This window comes from Phascolarctos cinereus, unplaced genomic scaffold, assembly GCF_003287225.1.
Source record: "Phascolarctos cinereus isolate Bilbo 61053 unplaced genomic scaffold, phaCin_HiC Scaffold_7;HRSCAF=346, whole genome shotgun sequence".
Lineage (NCBI taxonomy): Eukaryota > Metazoa > Chordata > Mammalia > Diprotodontia > Phascolarctidae > Phascolarctos > Phascolarctos cinereus.
In genome coordinates, this window is record NW_027556180.1 from 12,583,592 (window position 1) to 12,609,362 (window position 25,771).

The 25,771-nt window shown below is 42.1% G+C and overlaps 1 protein-coding gene across 2 annotated transcripts in view; it reads left to right on the forward strand.

Annotated features, from left to right (window-relative positions):
- The first annotated feature begins 15,269 nt into the window (after nt 1–15,269).
- The window catches only part of LOC110210136 (arylacetamide deacetylase-like), a 28,095-nt gene continuing 17,593 nt past the window's right edge, over nt 15,270–25,771 (forward strand). The window contains exons 1-2 of one of the 2 annotated variants that reach the window (XM_020988954.2): nt 15,270–15,962; nt 24,292–24,499. In XM_020988954.2, the coding sequence (XP_020844613.1) occupies nt 15,825–15,962; nt 24,292–24,499 (346 nt within the window). In that variant the 5' untranslated portion in view covers nt 15,270–15,824. The remainder of the gene's footprint in view (nt 15,963–24,291; nt 24,500–25,771) is intronic. The other variant, XM_020988955.2, reaches the window with a different exon arrangement.

Genomic DNA, 25,771 nt, shown 5'->3' on the forward strand with positions numbered 1-25,771 from the left:
AACAAAGGCAGGGGGACTAAAGCATGGCTGACTGTCATTATTTTCAAGGACTAATTCTTCTTTTTTTTTTGTCTTCAACATTTACTTTTATAAGATTTTGAGTTCCAATTTTTTTCCCCTTTACTCCCCCACCCCTCTCCCCAAGACGGCATGCAATCTGATATAGGTTATACACATACAATCATATTAAACATATTTCCACATCAGTCATGTTGTGAAAGAAGAATCAGAGCAAAAGGGAAAAACCATGAGAAAGAGGAAAAGAAGAGCAAATAGTATCCTTTGATTTGCATTCAGACTCCGTAGTTTTTCTCTGGATGTGGATAGCATTTTCCACCACGAATCTTTTGGAGTTGTCTTAGATCATTACATTACTGAGAAGAGCTAAGTATATCAAAGTAAGGCATCAACAATGTTGCTGTTACTGTGTACAATGTTCTCCTGGTTCTGCTCACTTCACTCAGCATCAGACCGTATAAGTCTTTCCAGGTTTTTCTGAAATCCGCCTGCTCATCATTTCTTATAGAACAATAACATTCCATTACATTCATATCCCACAACTTGTTCAGCCATTCCTTAATTGATGGGCATCCCCTCAATTTCCAATTCTTTGCCACTACAAAAAGAGCTGCTATAAATATTTTTGCACATATGGGTCCTTTCCCCTTTTTAATGATCTCTTTGGAATACAGACCTAGTAGTGCTATTGCTCCATCAGAGGGTATGCAGATTTATACCTCAAAGTCCCATTCTTAAGGACACAGACCATACTCACATCTGTCTCTTTTTGCTTGATGGCCATAGGCAGATTACTCTTTAATCTATCATGAGTGCAAGTGGGGTGCCTCACAGCAACCACGACCAAAACACTATCAGAAGCATGAAGACCAGCTCTGCACAGGTCCTCCTCCATGTCAACAAGCTCAATTATGTTCAAGTCCTTCAAGACAATGCTAATTATCCTGGACTGAGCCTGACTTATGCTAGTCCCCTGGTAATTTAGGTTTGATGTTAGAACAAAATGAGACACTTATAGATCATTCAACAGTTAGCAAGAAGAGATTTGCTCAGTCATAGTAGAAGGGTATTCCACAAAGGGAGGCAATGAAGATATCTTCAATAGATCAGGCTGAACAAAATTTCCTTTCCCATAATTTTTCACCAGCCAAACATCAGAGAGCTCTTCAGTGCTGCTTTTTACTTACTTGATGAGGAACACCAATCTGAGTCTTTAGTCCCCTGAGCTCTCTGAGTTTCAATGAAAGTCTCAAAAGCTTTTAAGGAAAAACTGGTGTAACTTGCATGGGGGTAATGGTGGTAGCGGGGGTTGGGATACCGCTCTACCACATTCCATTCCACCCCTTGGTGGAAGGTATTTAAGGTCTTCTAGAGGACTTTTCATGATTTATATAACTGTAGGTATGTTATTGGTCAATCTAGATGTCCCATGTTCAAGAAGCTGGGTGTAGAAGAGAAAAACTAAAACAAAAACAGAAACAACAAAACGAACAATGCAATAGCCCTCTGCAAGAGGAGAGAATCTCAGGAAGTACTCATATTGGATCCAGATGATCAAGACCGTGTGGTAGGTGACGCACTGCCCAGCGGGTTTCTCCACAGAAAAAGGTGACCATGAGCAGGAGCAGCATAAGGAACATCAGGGCTACAGTTAACTAGGCTGATGACACTTCCCGCACACTCATTGATCCTCATCCCAGGTCAGGGAGAATTGCCTGTGATGCCGCCTCCGAGCCTTTTCTGAACTACAGGAAGGCGGCAGTCTACCTGCGTAGAATTCCCTAAACCGCATCTATGAACAGAGGCCCCGCCCTGACGAAAGCCACATTTCCTTAACATGTTGCCTACGAGGAGAGAAGGGGGAGGGCCTTAAATCTTATTTGAAATATATAATTATTTGACTCATTTTGATAAACACACAATAAAATTATTTTTAAAGCCCTTGGGCACTTCCAAAAACTTTCTCCTTGATACATGTAATCAGCCAGGTGCAGTGGGGCAGAATATTTTTTCTACGGTTAAAAAACCTGGGTACAAACCCCCCTTCAGAAACTTGTGACTACATACAAGTAACTTACCCTTCCTCGGCTATATGTTTCACATCCATAAAATGAGGCTGGACAGATGGTATGAGATTCCCTCCAGATCTTGAGATGTAATCCTAAGACTGATTGGTGTAAACAGAGGAAATCAGCACATTTACTTGCCTTTGGAAAATATAGGTATCTGATGAAAATGTTCACTTTTCAACTAGTTGCTGTGGAGTTGTGGGTTTAACCTTTGTTTCAAATGTCCAAATGTTGAATAGGTATTCATCCATACAGGTACCTCCTTCGCCAGTACTGGTCATAGCACTGGTGCACAAGAGTAGGACTTTTTTCTGAGTTGCTTTGGCAAAACCAAAACATATCAAAACAGCAACAGTGACAACAAAAGCCATCGCCTCACGGAAGCACTTCTAGCAGTGAGCCTCCACAAACTTGTCTTTCCCTGGTCCTTTGATAAAAGACGGTCAGTCATTGCCAGGCTCATTTCTGAACTCTTTTGAAGAGGGTCTTCCCTAGGACGTGAGTCAGCTCTTGCCTTTGTCTCAATCCCAGGGTGTTGAGCTGTGCTGGTTCAAGCCAGAAAAATCTCTATCTGCCAAGAGATGGTCAGACTTAAAAATATCTAGTGAGCAAGAGCCTCTGAAACATCCAACCATTGTTTATAATTCTGCTGAGCAGAGCAAATTGACTCCCTGCCCTTCCTAGTAATAGCACTTTGAATACTTGAAGATGGTCATTGAAAGAATAAATGGCTAAAGGAACTGATGACTGAAAAAGTATTAAGCAGGCTTTTCTAAGAATTAAGTGAATTCTGGGGATACAAAAGCAAAAAAAACAATGTTCCTGCCTTCAAGGAGCTTAAATTTTAATAGGTGAGAGAACACATATAGAAGAATGGTAGACACTGAATAATGTTTGATTTAGGACATCCCAGGAATGGTGAGTAGAGCCATAGGGCTGGCTAGTGACATTCATCCTCTTAATCTTTTCTTTTGGTTAAACATCTCCAATTTCTTCAACAAATCCGTGTGTGTGTGTGTGTGTGTGTTTGTGTGTACACACACATGTACAACATCCTAGTCACACTCTTCTGAACGCTCACCAGCTCATTAATTCCTTCTTAAAATGTTATTATTATTTACCACAATTGCTTTGTACCTCAAGACTGACTGGAAAAGAATAAATGTTCCATTAAAAAAAGGCCAGGGATAGAGACTTTTTTTTTTTGTAGAAAACCTGAGAATGAACCCCTTTCCCTTTTCTTTCAGGAATCAAACCAACCTGCTCTTTGTGCATAGCTAAGAGCTCCTCAGCCATGGCCCAAAGACACCTAGTCAGTGTAGTGATAGAACAATGGATCTGGAGTCAAGAAAATCCATCCAGGCTCAGAGATTCACTAGCTGTGTAACCCTGGGCAAGTCACTTAACCTGTGTTTGCTATGGTTTATGCAACTGTAAAATGGGGATAATCATAGCACCTAGCTCCCAGGGTTGTTGTGAGAATCAAATGAAGTGTTTATTAAGCTCGTGGCACAATACTTGCTGTATAATATGTGCTTACGTGTTAAATGCTTGTTCCCTTCTCTCCCTACTTTAACCAGAATCTCTTTTCTCTTTCACCCCTAACGTCCAATCAGGTAATTCCTCCTTTGACACATCTCTAAAGTCAGGCCCTTCCTCCACACCAGGATTGCTACTTATTTGAGCAGCTTCCCAGCTACTCTCTGTACCCTCAAGTCAATGATGCTGACTACAGTATCATCCATAGATCAGTGCAGAATTTATCTTCCTACTACACATTTATGAGCACCACATTTTCTCCCTGATCAAAGCAAAACAAAAAACCAACAACAGAAACACAAACCAATTTCAACAATTCCCCCAAAGCTTTAGGAGCAAAGTTCCAATGCCTCAGGTCTCTCTTGGAATTCCGTGTATTCTAGGATATCATATTGATTTGGTTAGCCATTTCACTAAGGTCATAAAAACATAGTCCTCACTTATATAACTTATGCTTTGTTCATAAAATGACTCAAATATAATGTTTGTCTCACACTTAGCTGTTAAGCACGAACGGATATTCTATTCCATTAATTTCTACAATAACAGGCTAGAGAAAGATTAAACTCAGAACCAAATTAAAATGACTAGAGATGAAAAACTATTGTGTACAAGTCAAATAACTCCTTGCAAAACCTCTCCAGTCAAGTTTATTGGCTCTAAACTATGGAAAATTAATAAAAGCAGGATGTGACTGCTTCTTACCATTTCTTGGAGGGTTCTGTTTCCTCATCTGGGGTAATAATGCCTGTTGCTGTTATATCATAAGCTTGTTGAGAAGATTAAATGATATCACAAAATCATAGAATTTAAGAATTGGAAGGGACTTCAGTGGTCATCTCCTCTAACTGAAAAAGAATCCCTCATAAAACATATTTCACAAATGGATATCTAGATGACATTATGCAGACGATCATATTGTCACAGTCATATAGTTGAATAAAAGATTCAGACTTTGGGGGCATGGGGGTAGAGGTGGTTGGGATTAAAAAAATAAAAGCACCTGGCTCTATAGAGCTAAGGGGGGTGGAGGGTTGAGTGGGAGGGTGTTTCTCTTAAGTCAGCATCTTGCAGATATTGCAATTTGGAGATGCTACCCCTAGGTGGCAGAGATATTTCTTAGACAATAGTGTAGACCAATGATTGCCCTGCTCCCCACATTTCTGTGGTTACTCCGGTTAGTTATATATTTAAAAACATATTTTCTGCTGTTATAGCAAAAATATACTCCTTGTTGATTCAGAAAAACATGGAGATTTCATTTAAACAAAATTTTATTGACATCTTTTGTTTTTACATATTATTTTTCTCAATTTATCCCTCTACTTTACCAGAAGGCTATCCCCTATAATAAAAGAATAAAAAAGAAAAGAAAAAATTCAGCAAGAGCAACAGGGAGAAAGGCTGACATTATGTGCAATGTTCTACATGCATCCTCTTCCATTCAGAAAAAAAGGATGGAGGGAGGAGAGTCAATATCCTTTCTTTGGGGCCAAGCTTGGTCATTCTAATTTCACAGCATTCAGTGTTGGTTATTTGGTGGCTGTTGTTTCCATTTTCATTGTCATCCCATACATTGTTTTCTTGGTTCTGCTTACTTCCTTTTCCATCAATTCCTACGTCTTCCCAGGATTCTCTACATTTCTGGTTCTAAATTCAGTTACTACTTATGACACATTTCCAGGGCATTTATGCACCTTCCTGAGAAAAAGAGGGTAGGTCTAAGAAAAGGGGAGAAGGTCTGGGAAAGGCTTTACACTGAAGAACTATTTATTACTGAATATTTTCAATTCAATTCAATTCAATTTTCAAAAGATCTGAAATATGCTTTCACAGGATGAATCTTTTCTGTCTCACTTTTGGGGCAGCAGGGATATACATCTGAAGCAGTGGTGCTTCAGAAGTTCAGAGTGAGGGGCAGCATGTAACATGCTTTCTCGGCCAGCCATTGAAACAAAGTATGTTTTGAGATTATGCACCATATTTCCCCTTAAAAATCCAAAGGCTGGAGATGTAATACTCAATGCGCACTTAAATGCCATTTGCCATTATGTATGCTACCTAGTGTTATGGAAACATCAATTAGACTGATGCTTTCAGTATGGCAACCAGTCTTTATTAATTTAAGTGCAAACATCAGCCTCTCTAGGAACAGACCACTAACCTCATCTGAGAGTTCCCTCAACATCTGTTTTATATCGGTCTCTGACCATCTGGTTCCCTCTTTACACAGTCCAAAGCTAAGTGTCTCCCTTCTTCTCTGGATCTCACCCATGATCTGCCCTCCATCTATAGATGTCCCTTAGGGTTCTGGCCTGGGCCATCTTCTCTTCTCCCTCTATTCTACTTCACTTGGTGATCATCTCACTGTCTTCCAAGAATTCAATAACCATCTCTCTGCTGATGATGCTCAACGCTACCTGTTCTGCCCCTCAACTCTCTGCCGACCTCCAATCTTGCATCTTCAACTGCCTTGGAAACACCTTAACTGGATGTCCAGTAGTCGTCTTAAACTCAAAATGCCCCAAATGGAACTCATTATCCTCCCCCATAAACCTTTCCCCTCCCCCTACCTTCCCTGTTACTCTGGAGAGCAACACTCTTCTCCCAGGCCCCAGGCTCACAGCCTAGAAGTCATCCCAGATTCCTCACTAGCTCTCATCTCCTACCCCACCATCCACACTGTTGCCAAGCCAATAGATTTCACCTCTTCAGCATCTTTCAAATGCACCCCTTTCTCTCCTCTGACGCTGCTCTCCATTCTAGTGCAGGCCCTCCTCACCGCACACCTGGATCATTGCAATAGCTGCTGGTGGATCTGCCTATCCCGAGTTTCTCCCCACTCCAGTCCATCCTCCACTTAATCACTAAAGTGATTCTCCTTAAACGCTCCCCCCATAATCTCCAGTGGCTCCCTGTTGCCTCTAGGATCAAAGACAAAGTGCTGTGCTTGGCGTTCAAAGACCTTCATAACCCAGCTCCCCTCCACCTTTCCAGTCTTCTCACATCTTACTCCTTGACAGGCACTCTTTGATCCAGGGACCTGGCTTCCACGTTGTTCTATGAACAAGTCACTCCATCTCTCAACTCTTGGCATTTTCTCTGTCTCTCATGCCTGGAATTCTTCCCTCCTCATCTCTACCTCCTGGCTTGCTTTGTTACCTTCAAGTTCCAACTAAAATCCCATCTTCTAGAGGAAGCTTTTCCCGACCCTTAATTTTAGTGCCTTCCCTTTAAAATTTATTTCCTGTTAATTCTGTATGTAGCTCATGTTGTCTATATTTGTTTGTCTATTGTCTCTCCCATTAGATTGTAAACTTTTTCAGGATAGAGACTGTCTTTTGCCTCTTTTTGTATCCCTAGTACTTTGCATAATGCCTGAGACATAGTAGGTGCTTAATAAATGTTTAGTGACTGAGGAAGATGTGAGTTCCAGGGATCTGGGAGGACGGCTAGTATAAAGGCACAGGCAATATTGTGTGTGAGAGGCAGCCAATAGGCCACTTTGACTGGACCAAAGAGTGATTTAAGGTGAGTAATGTGAGACAATCCCGGACAGATTGGCAGGGCCAGATTGTGGAAAGCCAAGGGCAAACTATATTTTGTGTTTGATCTGAAGGTGATAAACGACTGCTAGAGCTTTGTGAGCTGGGATGAGAGACTGATACGATCAGACTTGTGCTTTAGGAATAGATATCACTTTGGTAAGTGTAGTCAGTATAGCTTGGAGAGTGGAGAAACTGGAAGCAGGGACACCAATGAAGAGACTATTGAAATATTTTGGCTGGGAGGTGATGTGGGCATGACCTAGGATGTGGCCTCATGAGTGGAAAGAAGAGTATGGATGGGAGAGATGTAAAGGAGCTAGAATCACGAGATTTGGAATTGATTAGATACTGGGGGTGAAGAAGAGTAAATAGTCAAAGATGGCTCCAAGGTTGTAAACTTGATTACAAGGGTGATACTGACTTCATTAGAGGTAGAATGGAATGTGTTTTGTATATGTTGGGTTTGAGATGCCTATGAGTCAACTCCTGGGAAATAGCCAGTACACAGTGGGTGATTCAGTGCTGTACTTCAGAGAAGAATCTACGGCAGGTGTGGGTAGATCCGACCTTTGTAGTCCAACTGAAACTGTTCTCTCCAAGGTCACCAGTGAGCACTTAATTGTCAAATCCAGTGGCCTTTTCTCAACCTGAATCCTTGAGCATTTTTCCCTGGCAGTCCCCAGGCCTGGAATGCCCTCCCTCCCCATCACCACTTTCTGCCTTCCTTGAAGTCCCAGCTGAAATCTCATCTACCCCAGGAAGCCTTTCCCATTCCCAGTCCTTAAGTCTAGCACCATCCCTACATTGATTATTTCCAACTTATTTTTCTATACCTTGTATGAACTAGTTGTCTCCTTTGTTAGACTGAGCTTCTTGAGAGAAGGGCTGCCTTTAGGTGGTGGTGGGTCTTTCTTTCTACTCCCAGTGCTTAACATGGTACTTGGTACACCATTGGTGCTCAATAAATGCCTACTAACTGACTGACTCCTTCCCTTAGTCTTTCTTGTCCCCATGTCATCCCCTAAGAATGAAAATTGGGAGGAGCTTCAGAAATCATCTAATTTAATCCTTTCATTGAGTCAACAAGGAAAATCCAGATAAATGAGGTCAAAGTCTAAAGCTCCATGATAACAGAAGCTCCTATCCACAAAGCACTGTAACCACATAGTTGCCTGCACATGGACTCCCATTAGAATGCATGCTCCTTGAGGCCAGGACTGATCCCTGCCTTTTTTGTTTCCTTCATACAGTGCCTGCTCATGGTAGGCTTTTAATCAATTCACTTTGACTTGCCTTTATTCTATGGGGGCTCTGAGGTCGCCCCAAGCCAGCTCTCCATGAGCTGTCCTGTGTCCTGGGGCAAAGGTCATATTTGGCCTGTGGGAGGGGCAGGCCCAGCAGCTGCCTGGCTCCATTCCAGCAATGGCTGTGCTTGTCTTCCCCAGAAGCTGGGCTTTCAGTCTCTGAATGGAAGTCTCTGTGAGAGTTGCCCGGCCCCATTAGAAGAGCCAATGGTCACTTGGTCACTGTTCAGGAGGTTATGAGCTTTCCCAAGTAAGGAGGCCTGAATTACTGTGACCATTTCTCCAGACTTCTTCTCAAGCCTTAACTTTCATTTCCCTTTGTCATTTCCTCCCTTATTCTCACCCTTCACCAACAAAGAGGAAGGCACAGGGTGCCTTTCCTCTGGTCTATGTAACCAAAGCTGTAGGCAGAGAATTCCCTTTGAAGCACACAGGCAGAGGACTTGGCCTTGTTTCATCTGCTTTCTGTTTTGCTAGGGGCTTTCTTCTGTCTGGAGCCGTGTTCACATGTATGTGTTATTTCTGCATGCATATAACGAGTTTTCTCATCTGTCAAGTGAGCCGGAGAAGGAAATGGCCAACCACTCCAGTGTCTTTGCCAAGAAAACCCCAAACGGGGTCACAGAGTCAGACAGGACTGAAATGACTGAACGACAGCCACGCGCTGTACAAAGTTGATCCTCACAACAATCCAGATAGGGAGGTATGATTGTTATCTCCCCTTTTACAGTTGGGGAAACTGAGGCAAGCAGAGGTTAAGTGACTTGCTCAGTGTCACCCAGCTAGTAAGCAGGACTTCTGGGCTCCAGGTATAGAATTCTATCCATCAAGCCACCAGTTACTCCCCACAGTGAAACTTTATTGGAGTTAAGTGTCCTATGTAAGGTTTCATACCTAGTAAGTGGCAGATTTGAACCCAGGTTTTCAAAGTCACAATCCAATATTCTGACTGCTATACCACTTGTCTCTAGCTCAAGAATTTTTCACTTTATTGGTAAACTCCTTTATTAGGCAATCTGGGGAAACCTATGGCCCTTTGTGAGAATCTTGTTTGAAACGCATAAAACACATGGGATGACAAAGGATATTAATTACAATGAAACACAGCAATTCACTTATTTATCCAGTCCAAGTCCGTGGAGATCCTGAAATCTGCCCATAGAAGCCCAGGAGTAGGGGGTGGAGTGGGGAGGAGGAGGGTCTTTGGAGCCCAGGTTAAGAACCCTGCTCTAATTCAAGCCCTTAATACAAGCGGATGGTGGCTCTGGGTTTGGACTCAAGAAGATCTGAGTTCTAATCCAGCCTCAGATATGTACTAGCTGTGTGACCCTGGGCAAGTTACTTTGAAACCTCTGTATGCCTCAGTTTCCTCAACTGTAAAATGGGGGTAATCATAGTACCTCCTTCCCGGGATTGTTGTGGGTTAGACAAAGTACTTGTAAGGAGTTCTTAGCCCAATGACTGGTGCAGAGTAGGTGTTACATAAATGCTTATTTTCTCTCCAGGACTATTACAACGCTCTAACTTTACTGCCCTTTTCTGATCTTTCTTTCAATCCATTCTCTACAGCTGACAGAGCAAGGCTTCCAATGCCTTAGTTCATTCTCTGGCTCAGAAACCTTGAAAAGCTTCATGTTGCCTAATAATCAAACTTCAAGTCCTGAGCCTGACATTCAAGGCCGCCTTCTTTTTTTTTTTTTACCTCTGCAAATTTTTTTAAATATAAATTTATTTATTTTTAGTTTTCAATATTCACTTCCACAAGTTTTTGAGTTCCAAATTTCTCACCCCTACCCCCACCCCAAGATGGCATGCATTCTGAATACCCCTTCCCCTGGTCTGCCTTCTCTTCTATCTCTCCCCCCTCCCTTCTCTTATCCCCTTCCCCTTCTATTTTCCTGTAGAGCAGGATAGACTTCTGTACCCCATTTCCTGTATTTCTTATTTCCCAGTTGCATGTGAAAACATTTTTTTAAAAACATGTGTTTTTAAAACTTTGAGTTCCAAATTTTCTCCCTTCCTCCCTCCCTACCCACCCTCTTTGAAAAGGCAAGCAACTCAATATAGGTTGTACATGTGCAGTTATGCAAAACACTTCCATAGAGACATGTTGTGAAAAACTAACTCTATTTCCCTTAATCCTATCCTGCCCTCCCATTTATTCTATTCTTTCTTTTGACCCTGTCCCTCCTCAGAAGTATTTGCTTCTGATTACCCTCTTTCCCAATCTGCCCTCCTCTCTATCACCCCCCTGCTCTCTTGTCCCCTTCTCCCCCTATTTTCCTGTAGGGTAAGACAGATTTCCATACCCAATTGAATGTGTATGTTATTCTCTCCTTAAGCCAAATCCTATGAGAATAAGATTCCCTCATTCCCTCTCACCTTCCCCTGTTTCCCTCCACTGTGAGAGACTTTTCTTTTTTTTTTTTGTGAGATAATTTACCCCATTCTACCTCTCCCTTTCTTCTCCGAGTATCCTCTCTCATCCCTTAATTTTATTCTCCAGATATGACCCCTTAATCTTCAACTCACCCTGTGCCCTCATCTATCTATCTAATATACATACATACAATTTTTTTTCCTTCAACTACCCTAATACTGACAAAGTTCTCATGAGTTACAAATATCATCTTTCCATGCAGGAATGTAAACAGTTCAATCTTAATAAGTCTCTTATGATTTCTCTTTCCTGTTTACCTCTTCATGTTCCACTGAGTCCTGTATTTGAAAGTCAAATTTTCTGTTTAGCTCTGGTCTTTTCATCAGAATGCTTGAAAGTCCTCTATTTCACTGAATGACCATTTTTTCCCCTGAAGGATTATACTCAGTTTTGCTGGGTAGGTGATTCTTGGTTGTAATCCTATCTCCTTTGCCCTCTGGAATATTATATTCCATGCCCTGCGTCCTTTAATGTAGAAGCTGCTAAATCTTGTGTTATCCTGATTGTGTTTCCACAGTACTTGAATTGTTTCCTTCTGGCAGCTTGTAATATTTTCTCCTTGACCTGGGAACTCTGGAATTTGGCTACAATATTCCTAGGAGTTTTCCTTTGGGGATCTCTTTCAGGAGGAGATCTGTGGATTCTTTCAATTTCTATTTTGCCCTCTGGTTCTACTATATCAGGGCAGTTTTCCTTGATAATTTCTTGAAAGATGATGTCTAGGCTCTTTTTTTGATCATGGCTTTCAGATAGTCCAATAATTTTTAAATTCTCTCTCCTGGATCTATTTTCCAGGTCAGTTGTTTTTCCAATGAGATATTTCACATTGTTTTCTAATTTTTCATTCTTTTGGATTTGTTTTACAGTGTTTTGTTTTCTCATAAAGTCACTAAATTCCAATTGCTCTATTCTAATTTTTAAGGAAGTATTTTCTTCAGTAATCTTTTGGACTTCCTTTTCCATTTGGCCAATTTTTCTTTTTAGGGCATTTTTCTCCTCATTGGCTTTTTGGACCTCTTTTGCCATTTGGGTTAGGCTGTTTTTTAAGGTGTTATTTTCTTCAGTATATTTTGGGTCTTCTTTAGCAAGCTGTTGACTTGTTTTTCATGATTTTCTTGCATCACTCTCATTTCTCTTCCCAGTTTTTCCTCTACTTCCCTTACTTGCTTCTCAAAATCCCTTTTGAGCTCTTCCAAGGCCTGGGACTGATTCATATTTTTCTTGGAGGCTTTGGATGTAGGAGCTTTGACTTTGTTGTTTCTTCTGGTTGTATATTTTGATCTTCTTTTTCACCAAAGTAAGATAATATAGTCTGACTCTTTTTGCGCTGCTTGCTCATGATCCCAGCCAATTACTTGAGTTTTAAACTCTTTGTTAAGGTAAGAGTCTGCTTCCAATGTGGAGAGTGTACTGTCCCAAGCTTCAGGGGTTTGTAGCTGTTTTCAGAGATACTTGTAGGGACCTGTAAATTTTCAGTTCTTCCAAGGTGGTATGATAAGGGGGTGTTTACTCCTTTCCTGGCCTGTGACCACAAGTATTCCTTTCTGTCCTGCTGTAGGAGGGGTTCCTCTCCACAGCCACTACAAGCTCCACCATGCCAGCGTCCTCCTCACCCCAGCACTGCCCCCAGAACTGTGACCCAGATCCAACACGGGCAAAGCAAGAGATTCCTGCCTCAGCACTGGCAAAGAGATCCCTGCAGTCCCTCTGTGATCAAGCCACTGGATTCCCCCTCAGTCTGTGGTCCGGAAGCTCGGGAAGCAGCTGTCCCCCCCCCGGGCCAGCTCTTGGGGAATGGAGCTGAAACCCCGCCTTCTCAGACAACAGACTTTTCCCACTGACCTTCTAAGTTGTCTTTGGCATTGTGATTGAGGAGTCTGGAAACCTCCACAGCTGCCCGCGATTCAGTCCTCTGAGGCCTGCTCCAGGTTTGCTGTGGCCTGCACCCACACCATACTGGGCTGCGCTCCCAGCCTGGCCCGACACACCTTTCTGATCGATCATCCAGGTTGTCTTGGGCTGGAAATTTGTTTCACTCTGTCTTTTTGTGGGTTCTGCTGCTTCAGAATTTGTTTAGAGCCATTTTTTATGAGTATTTGGTGGGGTTTGGGGGAGAGCTCAAGCAAGTCACTGCTTCACTCTGCCATCTTGGCTCCACCCCCCCTCAAGGCCTCCTTCTGAAAATTATTATGTTTCCAGCCTTATCCGAATCCCCTTTGTAGGTTCCAGACAAACTGTACTGCTTACTTTTCCTCAAATTCAACTCAACCTCTCCTGCTATTTCTTAGCCTTGCAAGACTCCATCTCTCCCATCTCTATTTGTTGAAATTCCTGACAGACCCCTATCCTAAAGACCCAGGTTAAAGTCACCTCTACCTCTAAGCCCTCCCAGATTCCCCACAGTTAAGATTTGTGGGAATTATAATTGCCCAATCTGCAAGAAAAACCACTGAGGCAGAGCTCTGAGACAAATGGCACTTTATTAAAGAATCCATTCTAATGAAGCACAGCTCAGATCTTCCTCATGATCTGGGAAGACCACTTCCTCCAGAGCCTCAGTTTTATAGTTCTTGATACCTGGCCAATACAGGTGAAGCAGACCAAAACTACAGAATCTCCTTGGTTGACAGACCTTGCCCTTGGCCTTCTTTGAGGGTCTGCACAAAATACAGAATCTCACTGGCTGACAAATGGGCTAGTGAGCAGACCGTAACAGACCTATCCTGACCTTTCAAAAGGTCTACCGAGCCAAAATACAGATTCATGGGGTTAGGCTGATAAGTGGATATCAAAACATCTGCATGGGCCGATGAGCTGGTAGAAGGGCAGACCACAGTCTGGCAACCAAGGTAACTCATTGGTTCCAGGTTCATGGTCATCCCCTTATTTTGGGCAATACAGGGATAACAAGAGATGGAAGGGACTTCACGCAATTGAGTCATCTGTGTCACTCTGGGCTTGGCCACCATAACAAGGAAAAACAATGTTGGAGGCCCTCTGGTTAGCTTCCTATGATTGAGCCAGTGAACTTACAATCTGTAGCTCACAGCTCTGAGGCTTACTATCAGAATTTATAGTTACTACCCCTATGGAATCATATCAAATTGATTAATGCTGATTGGAATAAAACAGGGATCCAATAAATCACCTGTCACAGGTTTCTTGCTTGGAGCTCAAGCAACATTTTGTTTGTATCACTTTTGTCCCTCCAGTGCTTATCCCTGGCTGCCCTCTCCAGTGTGGATTGCTCCTTCCCCACACAGGGGCCACAAAGGGCTGTTGGCTTGCCCTTGCTCCCCACTGATATTTACAGATCCCTGTCTGTGACCCCCACACTCTATGGTCTTCTGTCCCTTGAGATCCACTGTGGCCATCTCTATCACCCTTGGCCCCTCTCTCTTCTCAGGCTTTCAGTACCTGGATCACGGTAGCCTTCTCCATTGCCAATCTAGCCCTTAAGCTTGCAGACTATGGTACGCATGAATGTCCCCTTGAACAGCCTGGCTTCCCTGTCCATTAATCTCATGACCCAAGAGTCCACGTCAGTCACCCAATGAGATGAACAAAGCTTAGATCTCAAGGTCACAGAGAATGATAAACCTGGAATAGATTGTAGCATAAACCAATGCCGAATTGCTGAGATAGCAGATACACTGACATTTTGAAACATAAGATCTGAGGCGAGATTGAGGAAGGCATAGTCTGCAAAGGCTGCCTTTTATAGAGGAATGAACAAGCATCTTGGAGTCTGGAAAGACCTGGGGTTTGAATCCCACCCGCCACCTCCTCCTCTTACTTGACTTAAGTAAATTTAACTTCTCAGAATCTCATCTCAACTGGAAAAATGTTACCTATAACACCAACTTCAGTGTGTTTTCATGAGGATCAAAGAAGGTAGTGCAAATAGTACATTTTACAAGTCACATAATACTTCATAAATGTCAGCTATTATTATCATGATTTTTACAGGACATATACCCGGAGTCGGGAAGACCTGAGTTCAAATCTGACCTTAGACCCTTCCTAGCTGGGTGATCCTAGGCAAATTACTTAACTCTGTCTTAAAATGAGGACAGATATCACCTATCCCTGCCCCCCCCCCCTTGTTGCGAGCAGCAAATGAAGTAATATACATCAAACACTTTGCAAATCTTAAAGCATTATGTAAATGTTAGCTAATCCTGCTTTTGCTGTTACTGTGGTAGGCAGGTCAGATAAGCAGATTGCAGCTTGATCCTGGAAAAGGTTTCCTAACATTTTCTGCTGTTAATGGGGTAATGGGCTACTCCTCCCCCTCCCAGACAGGCAGCCACTCCCCGGGAGCAAAGGTCTTTAGGCTGCTTTCAGGAACATTCTAGAGGAGATTTCTGGTCAGATCCAGATTGCACCACCAGCCTCTCCAAGCCCCCTTCCAACTCCGAGATTGTAGAACTCTCTCACAGCCCCCTCCTCACTTTATCTGAAACCCTTTGGGGGCTCTGGCCGGACCTCCCACTTATTCCCTCTACTGGCATCCCTGCAACCCTCTGCACCACTGCAGGTTCTCAGAGAGTGCCTGGTGGTGCACTGGCTCTAGCCGTGCTCCGGTCCAAACTGACCCCAAAAGAACCGGGGGAGGGCTGCGTGGTACAGAGTGAGGCAGGGGGTGCAGTCTTCTCAGGGCCCACTTGCCTGTTGGGCTTTCAGTGGGTGAATTCTCCGCTGGGAGTCTGGGACTATTCTCTCCTCTTTTTGTTAATCTCACAGCCGGCCTTGCTTGGACTGTGCCCGTGGGCAACTCAAATAACCCTCCGTCTGGGCGGGGACTCAGCCTAGTAGCCTTGGCTGCTGGACAGGGGAACTGCCAGGAAGGAGGAGGAGGAAGAGGAAGAGCAGCAGCACCAGCACCGGCACCAGCAGCACCAACATGGGAAAGAAATCTCTGTGCCTGCTGATTTCTTGCGCCCTTCTTTCCTACTTCGTGTACACTCCTCTCCCAGATAATATCGAACAACCATGGAAACTGATGATTACCTGGGCTGTCATTAGGTGTGGGGCGTCCCTGGTAAGTGGAGAATTTGATTGACTCTGGGTGTTAGAGTGAGATGCTGCCAGGAAGGAAGCTGGAAACACTTCCCAGGGACCTGGGGCTCTTATGTTTGCCAGTGTTAAAATATTTCCTTTTTTGCTTTTTAAGTAGAATATTTCAGAACGATCACACTTGAGATTCCTATCCAAGATAGACAATTTAGTGCAGAGGCTCCCAAACTCATTTGGCCTATGACCCCCTTAAAAAAAAAAGGACTCAGCGCTCCCCCGGAAATCTTTAATCCTTTAATGGTTCTTTTTTTAAAATGTTCATCATTTAAAAAATATATGTATATATAATATATATTTTAAAATGGCACGTATTAAATTTAATAATTTATTGTAAATTTGTGGGGGATTTTCCCTGCATTGAAATTTTGATGACACAGTATTTCATCATGTAACCATATAGTATCGTTACAGGTCATTCATTACATGCACACATTCCTGCCCATTACACTCTGTTCTTCCCGACACTGCGCCACATGCTCACCTGCCAACACTTGCTTCTTCAGATCTGTCGGACTTGACAACTGGTCACTTATAACTTGCATTTTGTGTGTTTATTTGGAAAATAATGTAATTACTATGACTTTAACTCTGCTATACACAAGAGATAAAACATGGACAAACTGTTCACGGTTTTTCAAAATTCTCTTCTTTCCTTCTGCCCCTTTATTTTACCCCCTTTATTTCTGTATCTCCTTTATTATTATTGCCCACTTGCTTTTGTTCAATGCCCCCCAGTTGCACCTGAGGATACTACTGCCCTCTCCATTGTTCCAGCACCTTGCAGGGGGTGATATCGCCCACTTTGGGAACTCCTGTGTAGTTATATAATTACGAATGGTTTTCTTATCTTGTCCAGAACCAAGCCTCTACCTCTCTTCCTGGCTACCAGCTCCAGCAGTGGTGCCCAACATGCCTTCTCTCTTCTTTATAGTCTTCCCTTCTCCAGTCACCTTTTATATGTTTTCTTTACTCTTTAAAATGGTAAGCTCCTTGAGGGCAGGAATTGTCTTCATTGCTTGCAATATATCCCCGGTGTTTAGCACAGGGTCTGGTATACAGCAAGCAATTAATAAATGCTCAGTCTGTTCTTCTGTCTGTCCTGTCTGCCTGCCAGTCTGTCTATTTTTCTTCCTGTCTATCTGTCCCTTTCTCTCTCTAAACATCTACTTTATCTGTCTGCCCATCACTTAACCATCAGAGGAAGACTTTCATGATCCCCTTCATCACTTGTGCTCTTTCCCTCCTCAAACTCCCTTGTTCACATTTTCATACTTTGATTTGCATACATTGTTTCCTCCTGATCAAACTTTTTAGTTCCTTAAGGGCAAGAACCCATTAATTTTTGTCTTTAGATCTCTTATGCCTAGAAACTTGTCCTGCCGTAATAGGCATTGAGCACTAGCTTGTTGGGGTGTGGAAATGTTGGTGGAGTAGATTATACTTGATAGCAGATGCCTTTTTCTGGTCTTAGGTATCACCTAAAGTTGATATGGAGACAGTTGAGTGGCTCAGAGGGTAGAGTGTGGGGCCTGGATTAAAAAAGACCTGAACTCAAATCTGGTCTCAGACACTAACTAGCTGGGTGACCCTGGGCAAGCCACTTCACCCTGTTCCCCTCAGTTTCTTTATCTGTAAAATGAACTAGAGAAGGAAATGGCAAACCATTTCAGTATCTTTGCCAATAAAACCCTAAATGGAATAATGGAGAATCAGACATGGCCAAAACGACTGTACAACAACAGTTGACACTCCTTATCAGATGCTGGATTTAGTGAAACTGAGCAGGGCTATGCCCCACCCACTTCACACTAAGCAATGACCTTGGATCACAGGCAGTTACCCAACAAGGAATTATTGACTGCTTAATAGGTTTGAGACTCAATACTACTCATTAGCAAAGAAAGGCAATAACAGTCCATGCCCTTATGAAGCGTATAATCAAAAAGAGGAGGCAACATGCAAACAACTATGTTCATAGAAGATAGAAGATAGTCAAAGGAAGATAAGTCCAAGGGGAAGACTCTAGCCTCCTCTATGGAGGGATAGGGAAGGGAGAATGGAGAGGGCCTCCTAAAGAAGGTGGCATTTGGGCTACATCTTCAAGCCATCCAGGGACTCAGAGAAGCAGAGGAGATAAAAGAGGACATTCTGGAAATGGGGACAAGCCTGTGCAAAGGCATAAATATGGTAGACAGAGTTTTGTAGGAAAAGAACAAGGAGAAGATCAACCAAGCTGGATTACAGATTGTGTGAAGGGCTGTAAAGACTGAAAAGGAGGCAGAGGTCAGGTTGTGAAGAGTTGTACATGCCAAAGGCCTTTATATTTGATCCCATAGTAACAGGGGGTAGCTGAAGTTTGTTGAACAGGGGAAAGGACATGCTCAGAAAATTACGTCATTGGGATGTTTACTTAATTTATGAAAATTTGGCAACAATAGGAGGTAGATTGGATACATGAGAGACTGGAGGCAGGGAAGAGAAGGAGATGTATGCTAAAGAGGTTTTGAGGGTAAAATAGCAAGACTTGGCAATGGATTATATAAGTAGGTTGAATGAGAATGAGGAATTGAGGATGCCATGGAAATTGCAAGCCCTAAGTGACTGGCAAGATGATTGCTCAGTAATGTGGAAGTTCAGAAGAAGGTAGTTTTTGTTTTGGGTTCGAGGTGGGGACAATGTGTTCTGTTTTGAACAAGTTGTGTTTGAGATGTTTATGGGATACTGAGTTTGAAATATCTAAAAGGTGATTGGTGACAAGCGACTGCAACTCAGTTGAGAAACTAGGACTGGAGATAGAAATCTGGGAATTATCTGTCCAGAAATAATCATTAAGTCCATTGGGACTGATACGATCATCAAGTGAGGCAATATCCTGAGAGGGAAGAGGAGAGGACCTCAAAAGAAACCAAGAATTAACAGTTATGACAGGGACGAAGAACCAGCGAAGGAGACTGAGGAAGATTGTACAGGGAGATGTACAACCAGAAGAGAATTGTTCATGAAAACTCTCCAGGAGACAGTATCCAGGAACTGGTGATAACAGTGTCAGGTACTGAAGGGACATCAAGAAGGATGAGCACTGAGAAAAGGCCAGGAGGGTTTGGCAGCTTAGAGATCATTGCTAAGTTTGGAAAGGGCAATTTCATTTGAATGATGAAGGTAGAAGCCAATTTGCAGAGGGCTTAGAAGAGAGGAAGAGGACAAGAAGAAGAGAAATTGAATATGGATGGATTTTTTTCCCTTTCTGTTTAAAAAATATTCCAAAGAACATCAAATAAAATGAAATTTCGATTTACCAAAGTAGACTAGACACGAAGGACCGTACATAAAACTGTAAATATTTGTTATGTACCTCTTGCTTTTCTTTTTAAATATCTGGCTCTCCCTAGCTCCTCTCTCCTTCCCAAAAGACCCTAATTAAAAAAAAAAATCAAGTGGCAATAGTCAAGCAAAACCAATTCCTCCAGTGGGCATTGCTCTAAATGTTTTTCTTATTCTGCATCAGGGCTCCATCTGCTTTTTCTCTTAGCAGATGTGCAGCATACTTGAACCATGGTCTTCTGGAATCCAAGTTCGTAAGTCTCTCTAAGCTGTTGTTCCTTACAGAGGCATCGTCTTTGTATACACTATTCTCCTGGTTCTGCTCACTTCACTTTGCACCAGTCCATACAGGTCTTCCCAGGTTTCCTTGAAACCAGCGCTTTCATCATTGCTTGAAGAATATTCCATTCCATTCATATGCTACCATTTGTTCAGCCATTCCCCAATAGATGGGCACTCTCTAACCATCTAACTCTTTTCTTTTAATCTTCCTTCCATGATCAGGATGTTTGATTTGCTCCTAGTAATTTCTGTTGAATAGTGAGTTCTCACCCCAGCAGCTAGGCTTTTTGGGGTTTTCCAATATAAAGCAACCAGATTCATTTGCTTCTCTATGTTGAATACCTAATCTGTTCCACTGATCGACCCATCTCTCTTTTTTTTAACCAGTACCAAATCATTCTGGTGATTTCTACTTTGTAGTATAGTTTGAGCTCTAGCCTTCTTCCTTTCCACTTTATTCTCATTATTTTCCTTAATATCCTGGTCCTCCAGATGAATTTTATTATTATTTTTAGCTCTATAAATATAAATATATTATTTTAGCTCTATAAAGTAATTCTTTGGTAGTTTGCTTATTATGATATTGAACTAGTAAATTAATTTAAATAGCATTATCATTTTTATTATATTGGTATGGCCCAAATATGCAAAATTAATATTTCTCCAACTATTTAGGTCTGACTTTATTTCTGTGGAGTGTTTTATAGTTATATTCAAATAGTTTCTCTGTGTCTTTCTGATATACTTCTAAATACTTTTTCTATCTGTATTTACTCTAAGTGGAATTTCTTTTTCTCTCTCTTCCTTCTAATGCTATACTGGGATGCTAATGATTCATGTGGAATAATCTGACTTCCTGCAACTTTGCCAAGTTTATTCTTTCAATTATTTTTTACTTAACTCTTGAGACTTCTTTAAGTACATCACGTCATCTACAAAAGATGATTTTCCTTCCTCTATAGCTATGTGTATTCTCTTGATTTTTTTCTTGTGCTATTGCTGTAAAGCTGCAACTTCGCACACTATGTTAAGTGATAATGATGGTGATGAATATGCTTGCTTTCTTCCTGACCTTAACGGAAAGGCTGTTCATTTTTGCCCTTTCCATGAAATGTAGGCTCTTCACTTTCAATAGATATATTTACCATAACAAGGAAAGATCAATTTTATATATTGCTATGCTTTCTAGTATTTCGAACAGAAACTGGTATTGGATTTTGTCAAAAGCTTTTTTTTTTGCATACAGATGACTTTTTTAAGGCATTTAGCTGAGGAGTCACATGTGCAAAGACATGACTGTTCCTTGATTACCTAGGACTCATGGGCAACTATCAATGGCATCATTTGAAAAAAAAAATGATGTTAGTGTAGTTTTATGGGAAAAGTGCTAGATTCATAGTCAGAGCTGGCCCTGAATTGCAAATCTGCCACTTAGTTGCCCACACACAGCAATGGTCCCCCACGTGGGACCACCCACAAGTTCCTGGGCCTTATTTTTTTATGCTACAAAATGGAGATAGTAAGAGATTCTTTCCATAGTCCCATAATCAGAAGAAAACTACTTTGCAACCTTTCCAGCATATTGAAATGTGGGTTATCATTAACATAATCAATTAAATTAACAGAATAATGTCATGAATAATAGCTGCAGCCCTTCTAGTCTGCTTCTAGCCCCTGGCTTTCCTTGACTTATCCAAAATGTTGGTGTGCTCTCTTGGGAACAAAGGCCACCTTTGCCTCCTAAACTCAATGACAAACCCTCAAGCCAGCCTTCATGATTGTGTAAAGGTGAGTAGACTGAAAAAGGATAGAAATTAGGAAGATTGGAAAAATCGTGGAAGGCCTTAAATGCCAGGCTGAAGATTTTGTACTTTTTCATATGATTCACAGGGAGATGCCAAAGGATTTGAGAGAAGGAGTGACATGGTAAGACTTGTATATCAGGACCAAGACAGAGAAAACAATTCAGTTCATTTCAATTAATCAGAAGCCAATAAACAATACACATTCGGGCCAGACATAACCCAGAGGCACCTGTAGATCATCTCTATCTGTAAACGACAGGTTACACACAAAAGAACTTAGAAAAAAGAAAAAAACTATCAATCCATTTGGCAGTTTGGTTTCAAGAAGAAAATGAAATTATGAAATTGAGAGATTTGGTAAGGGCTGAGACTGAATTTTAGAAATTTTAATGATCATTCTATCAACCATTTCTGTCATTTTATTTCACCCTTTCAAAATGGATTTTGGTAGATGTGTGTTGTCCAAAACCAGGTAAGAAGGTAGTGTGTAGGGGATTCATGCCACTAAGCAGAGGCTTATGGAAAGCACGGTCAGAGGTCAGGAACCCAGATAATAGAAGGAGACAGAGCAAAGATCAATACTGGCTTTCTAGATTAGTAACAAGCCAGGATCGGGACATCAGGGAATTGAGCCAGATGTTGGGCTACCTGTAGTTACAGTAGTTAGGAATATACCATCTAGGGAGTCAACCAAGGCGTAAATCTGGAAAGAGGCCCCAGAGGTAAGGACAGAAGAGGACTCCCAAATTTATATTTCTCACCCTAATCCCTCTCCTGGCTTTGTACTGCCTTCCCCACTCCTCTTCTCCACCTGGATGCCTATCACCAATGTTCATTTTGTACTCCAAACACAACATTCTCAAAATGCAGCCCATCAGTTTTTCCTTCTGAACACGTGAGACATTGTTGGCTCTTTTTTCTCCCTTAAGTCTGTGTCCTATCAATTGCCACTCCATTGTTGATTATATCTCAATGATGTCTCTTAAATTAATCCTTCTTTTCTTTACTCATGGAATCATGGCCCAAATTCAGGTCTTTTTTACCTCCAGATGGTTGTCGGGGTCTCCTAGCTTGACTCTCTTCTTTCCTCCTTCCTCATCGATGTTGAAATAGTCTTTTCAAAGCCTAGGCCTTGTCATGTCAGCCCTCTGCTCAAAAATTTTCGGTGTTTTCCTTGTTTCTCTAAGATAAAATACAAATTAGCTTTTTGAGGTCATCCACAGTCTGACTTCATCAGACTTTTTCAGCCTTATTACATAAGACTTGCCTTTAGGCACTCTCAATTCCAGTCAAACTGGATTACCACTAGATGCCCCTAGAACTTGGCGTTCCATCTGGGACATGCCATTTGCAGATACCATCCTTCATGCTTATAGTGATTGCTTGCCTCGACTTTGCCTTTTGAAACTCTTACCCTTCCAAGGTTCTGCTTATGTGCCATTTCTTCCTTAAAGCTTCCTAGATGTCCATCCATAATCCTTCCAACCCAATTGTTCTCCCTCCTCAAATTCCTTTGCATTCACTTATCTCCATACACACACTATCCACTGGTAGAATGTAGGCCCCTTGAGTTTGCAGATTATTTTATTTTATTCTTTGCATTTTCTGTGGCTAGCATGGTTTCTTACACAGTGCTTAATAATTGTTTGTTAAATTGAATTGGAACCTTGATCATTTGGTTGGACTCATCAAGAGGACCAGTATTCAGAACCCAGGGCCAGGCCAAGGCAAAGGTTATCTGCTTTAGGTGTTCCATACTTATTTACTGTTAAAGGAGAAAAAGGCCCTGGAACAAGGTTAGGCCTGATGACTTGTAGAGTGAAGTAGCTTAAAAGGCTGGAGAAAAGGATGATGGATGTTTGGAAGGTGAATTCTGGCTATGGGAACTTCACTGACACCATAAGTAGGTTATGGAACTCAGTGGAAATTCTGTCATGGGATGAGATGTGTGTGTGTGTGTGTGTGTGTGTGTGTGTGTGTGTGTGTGCACATGCATGTGTATGCACACATACAAATACGAAAGTTAATTTAAGCTCAGATACAGAACTGAGGGTAACAACCCAAGGAGCCATGTTAATCCTGGAAGCTACCAAGACAGAAAGGACATCAGCTAATACAATTCCAGAGTGCTGACATCAGGTAATCAATCATCGATGACATTTCATTTACTAGGCACCTACTATGTGCCAGGTACTGTGCTAAGTGCTGGGGATGCAAGAAAAGGCCATCCTCAAGGATTTCCCCATTTTAATGTTGGGGTCTTCAGCTAAACAATTAGATAGAGACAAGATACAAACCTAGTAGATAGATGAGGGGAGGGAGTAATCTCATAACAGAAAGCATCAGAGGACCCAGCTGGGCTTATTTCTTTCTTTTTTGTTCCGGTCAAAAATTTAATGCACTTAGTTGCTGCTTATCTTGAGCAGCTGTGGCATCATCGTGCCTGTCTTTTCTTCTAGTTTGGCAAATACTTTAGATAAAAGAACTGTAACCCTTCTGGGATTGCCAAGGCATATTCAGCTGTTCAGCTAAAATCCTGCTAGTGTGTTTGGTTGTGGATATACTGCTGGCCTTGGCATCAGGAAGACATGGGTCTAGATCTCATCCTTGAGACTTAATGGCTATGTGTCTGCCAGGTAAGTCATGTAACCTCAATGAGCCTCCAACTTCTTGCCTATTAAATGAGGAGTAATAATAGCACTGACCACCCAGAATCATTGTGAGGGTCAGATGCAATAACATATATAAAACACTCTGAATACGTGAAAGTTCTACAATGTAGCTATTGTCAGTGGCCTTTTAGGGTACAGTAGTAATAGGGAGGCATACTCTTGTATGTGAACAGAATTCACAACTGTACTTTTCATTGTGTTTCTTGAATGTCAGTCAGGGATTTTGGAGATACTGGGATTTCCACCTTATGCAGTTGGGTACTTCTTCCAAGTACCACCGACATCAGATGCAAATGTCACAGTGACAGATACTCTGTTCAATAAAGTTCCAGTTCGAGTCTTTGAGCCAAAGCAAAAATCATCTACAATGAGAAGAGCCGTGTTTTATATTCATGGTGGTGGCTGGACCGCAGGAGATGCTCGTAAGTACTTTTCTCAGGGAACTGAATCTGGGACAGGCTGACACATTTCAGTCCATCTTTGACATTAATCAGAGTATTTTGTAGTTAAGAGGTAATAGGACAGAGCCAAACTGAGCGGAGGGGAGATGAGAGGAAAGAGGAGGGGAGACCAGGAGGAGAGAGGAGGACAGGGGAGGAGAAAAGAAAGAAGGGGAGGACAGGGGCTGAGGAGAGGAAGGAGGAGGGGCGGACAGGATGCAACTAGTTACTCAAAGCTTCCCAGGCTTTGATGGGGTTTAACCAGAATGCTATTTGATTAATTTACAAGGTAGAGATAACCAGTGTTGGTCATTTGCAGAGGACACTAGCTTCTAACAGGCATGTACACTGAGCATATACCAAATCACTGATTATGTTTCTTTGGTGAATACACAATTAGAATAAAACGATGGTCTTTTAGATCCTTAAAGGTAGCTGGCAACACAGTGTATAGAGGACTGGACCTGGAGTCAGGAATCCCCCCTCTGACACTTACTTGCTCTGTGACCCTGGGCAAGTCACTTAAGCTCCATCTGCCTTCATTTCCTCAACTGTAAAATGGGGATGATAATAGCAACTACCTCCCAGGGTTGTTGTGAGGATCAAATGAGACAATTTTTGTAAAGAATTCAGCACACTGTCTGGCACACAGTAGGTGTTAGAATAAATATCAACAAATGCTTATTCTCCTCCCTGTACCCTCCCTTCTGCTTTACATGTATAGATAAGATAACTGTTTTTTCTGGATTTGTGAATTCATCGCTGTGGGCAATCCTTGTTGTGGAAATGTAAATGTAAACCACCAACTCTTCTGTAACATGTAACAGTAGAGAGTGGCCTAGGGGCTCTTGGGAGATTGAGTGAAACTGGGTCTTCCTGACTCTAAGGCTTGTTCCCTTTATAAAATGTCCACAGAGGAGCAGGGACCCTGTTCATGGTTCTAGGGTTACAAGAGTGCCTATGGGATACCTGGCCCCCCTGGTGCTGGAGGGAAAGATTGGAGTCAGAAGACCTTCGTTCAAAGTCTGGCTGTGCCATTTACTTCCTCTGTGACCCTGAGCAGTTACTTTTTATGAGCCTCAGTTTCCTCATCTGTAAAAAAGAGGGGAGTGGACATGATGGCCTCAGAGGACCTTTCCAGTTACAGACCTAGAATTCTGTGATTGGAACCCTTTTCCCTGAACAGTGCTAAGAACACACCAGTAGGAGGGGTGCCAAGATGATGAAGTAAAGGCACAAACTTACCTACGCTCT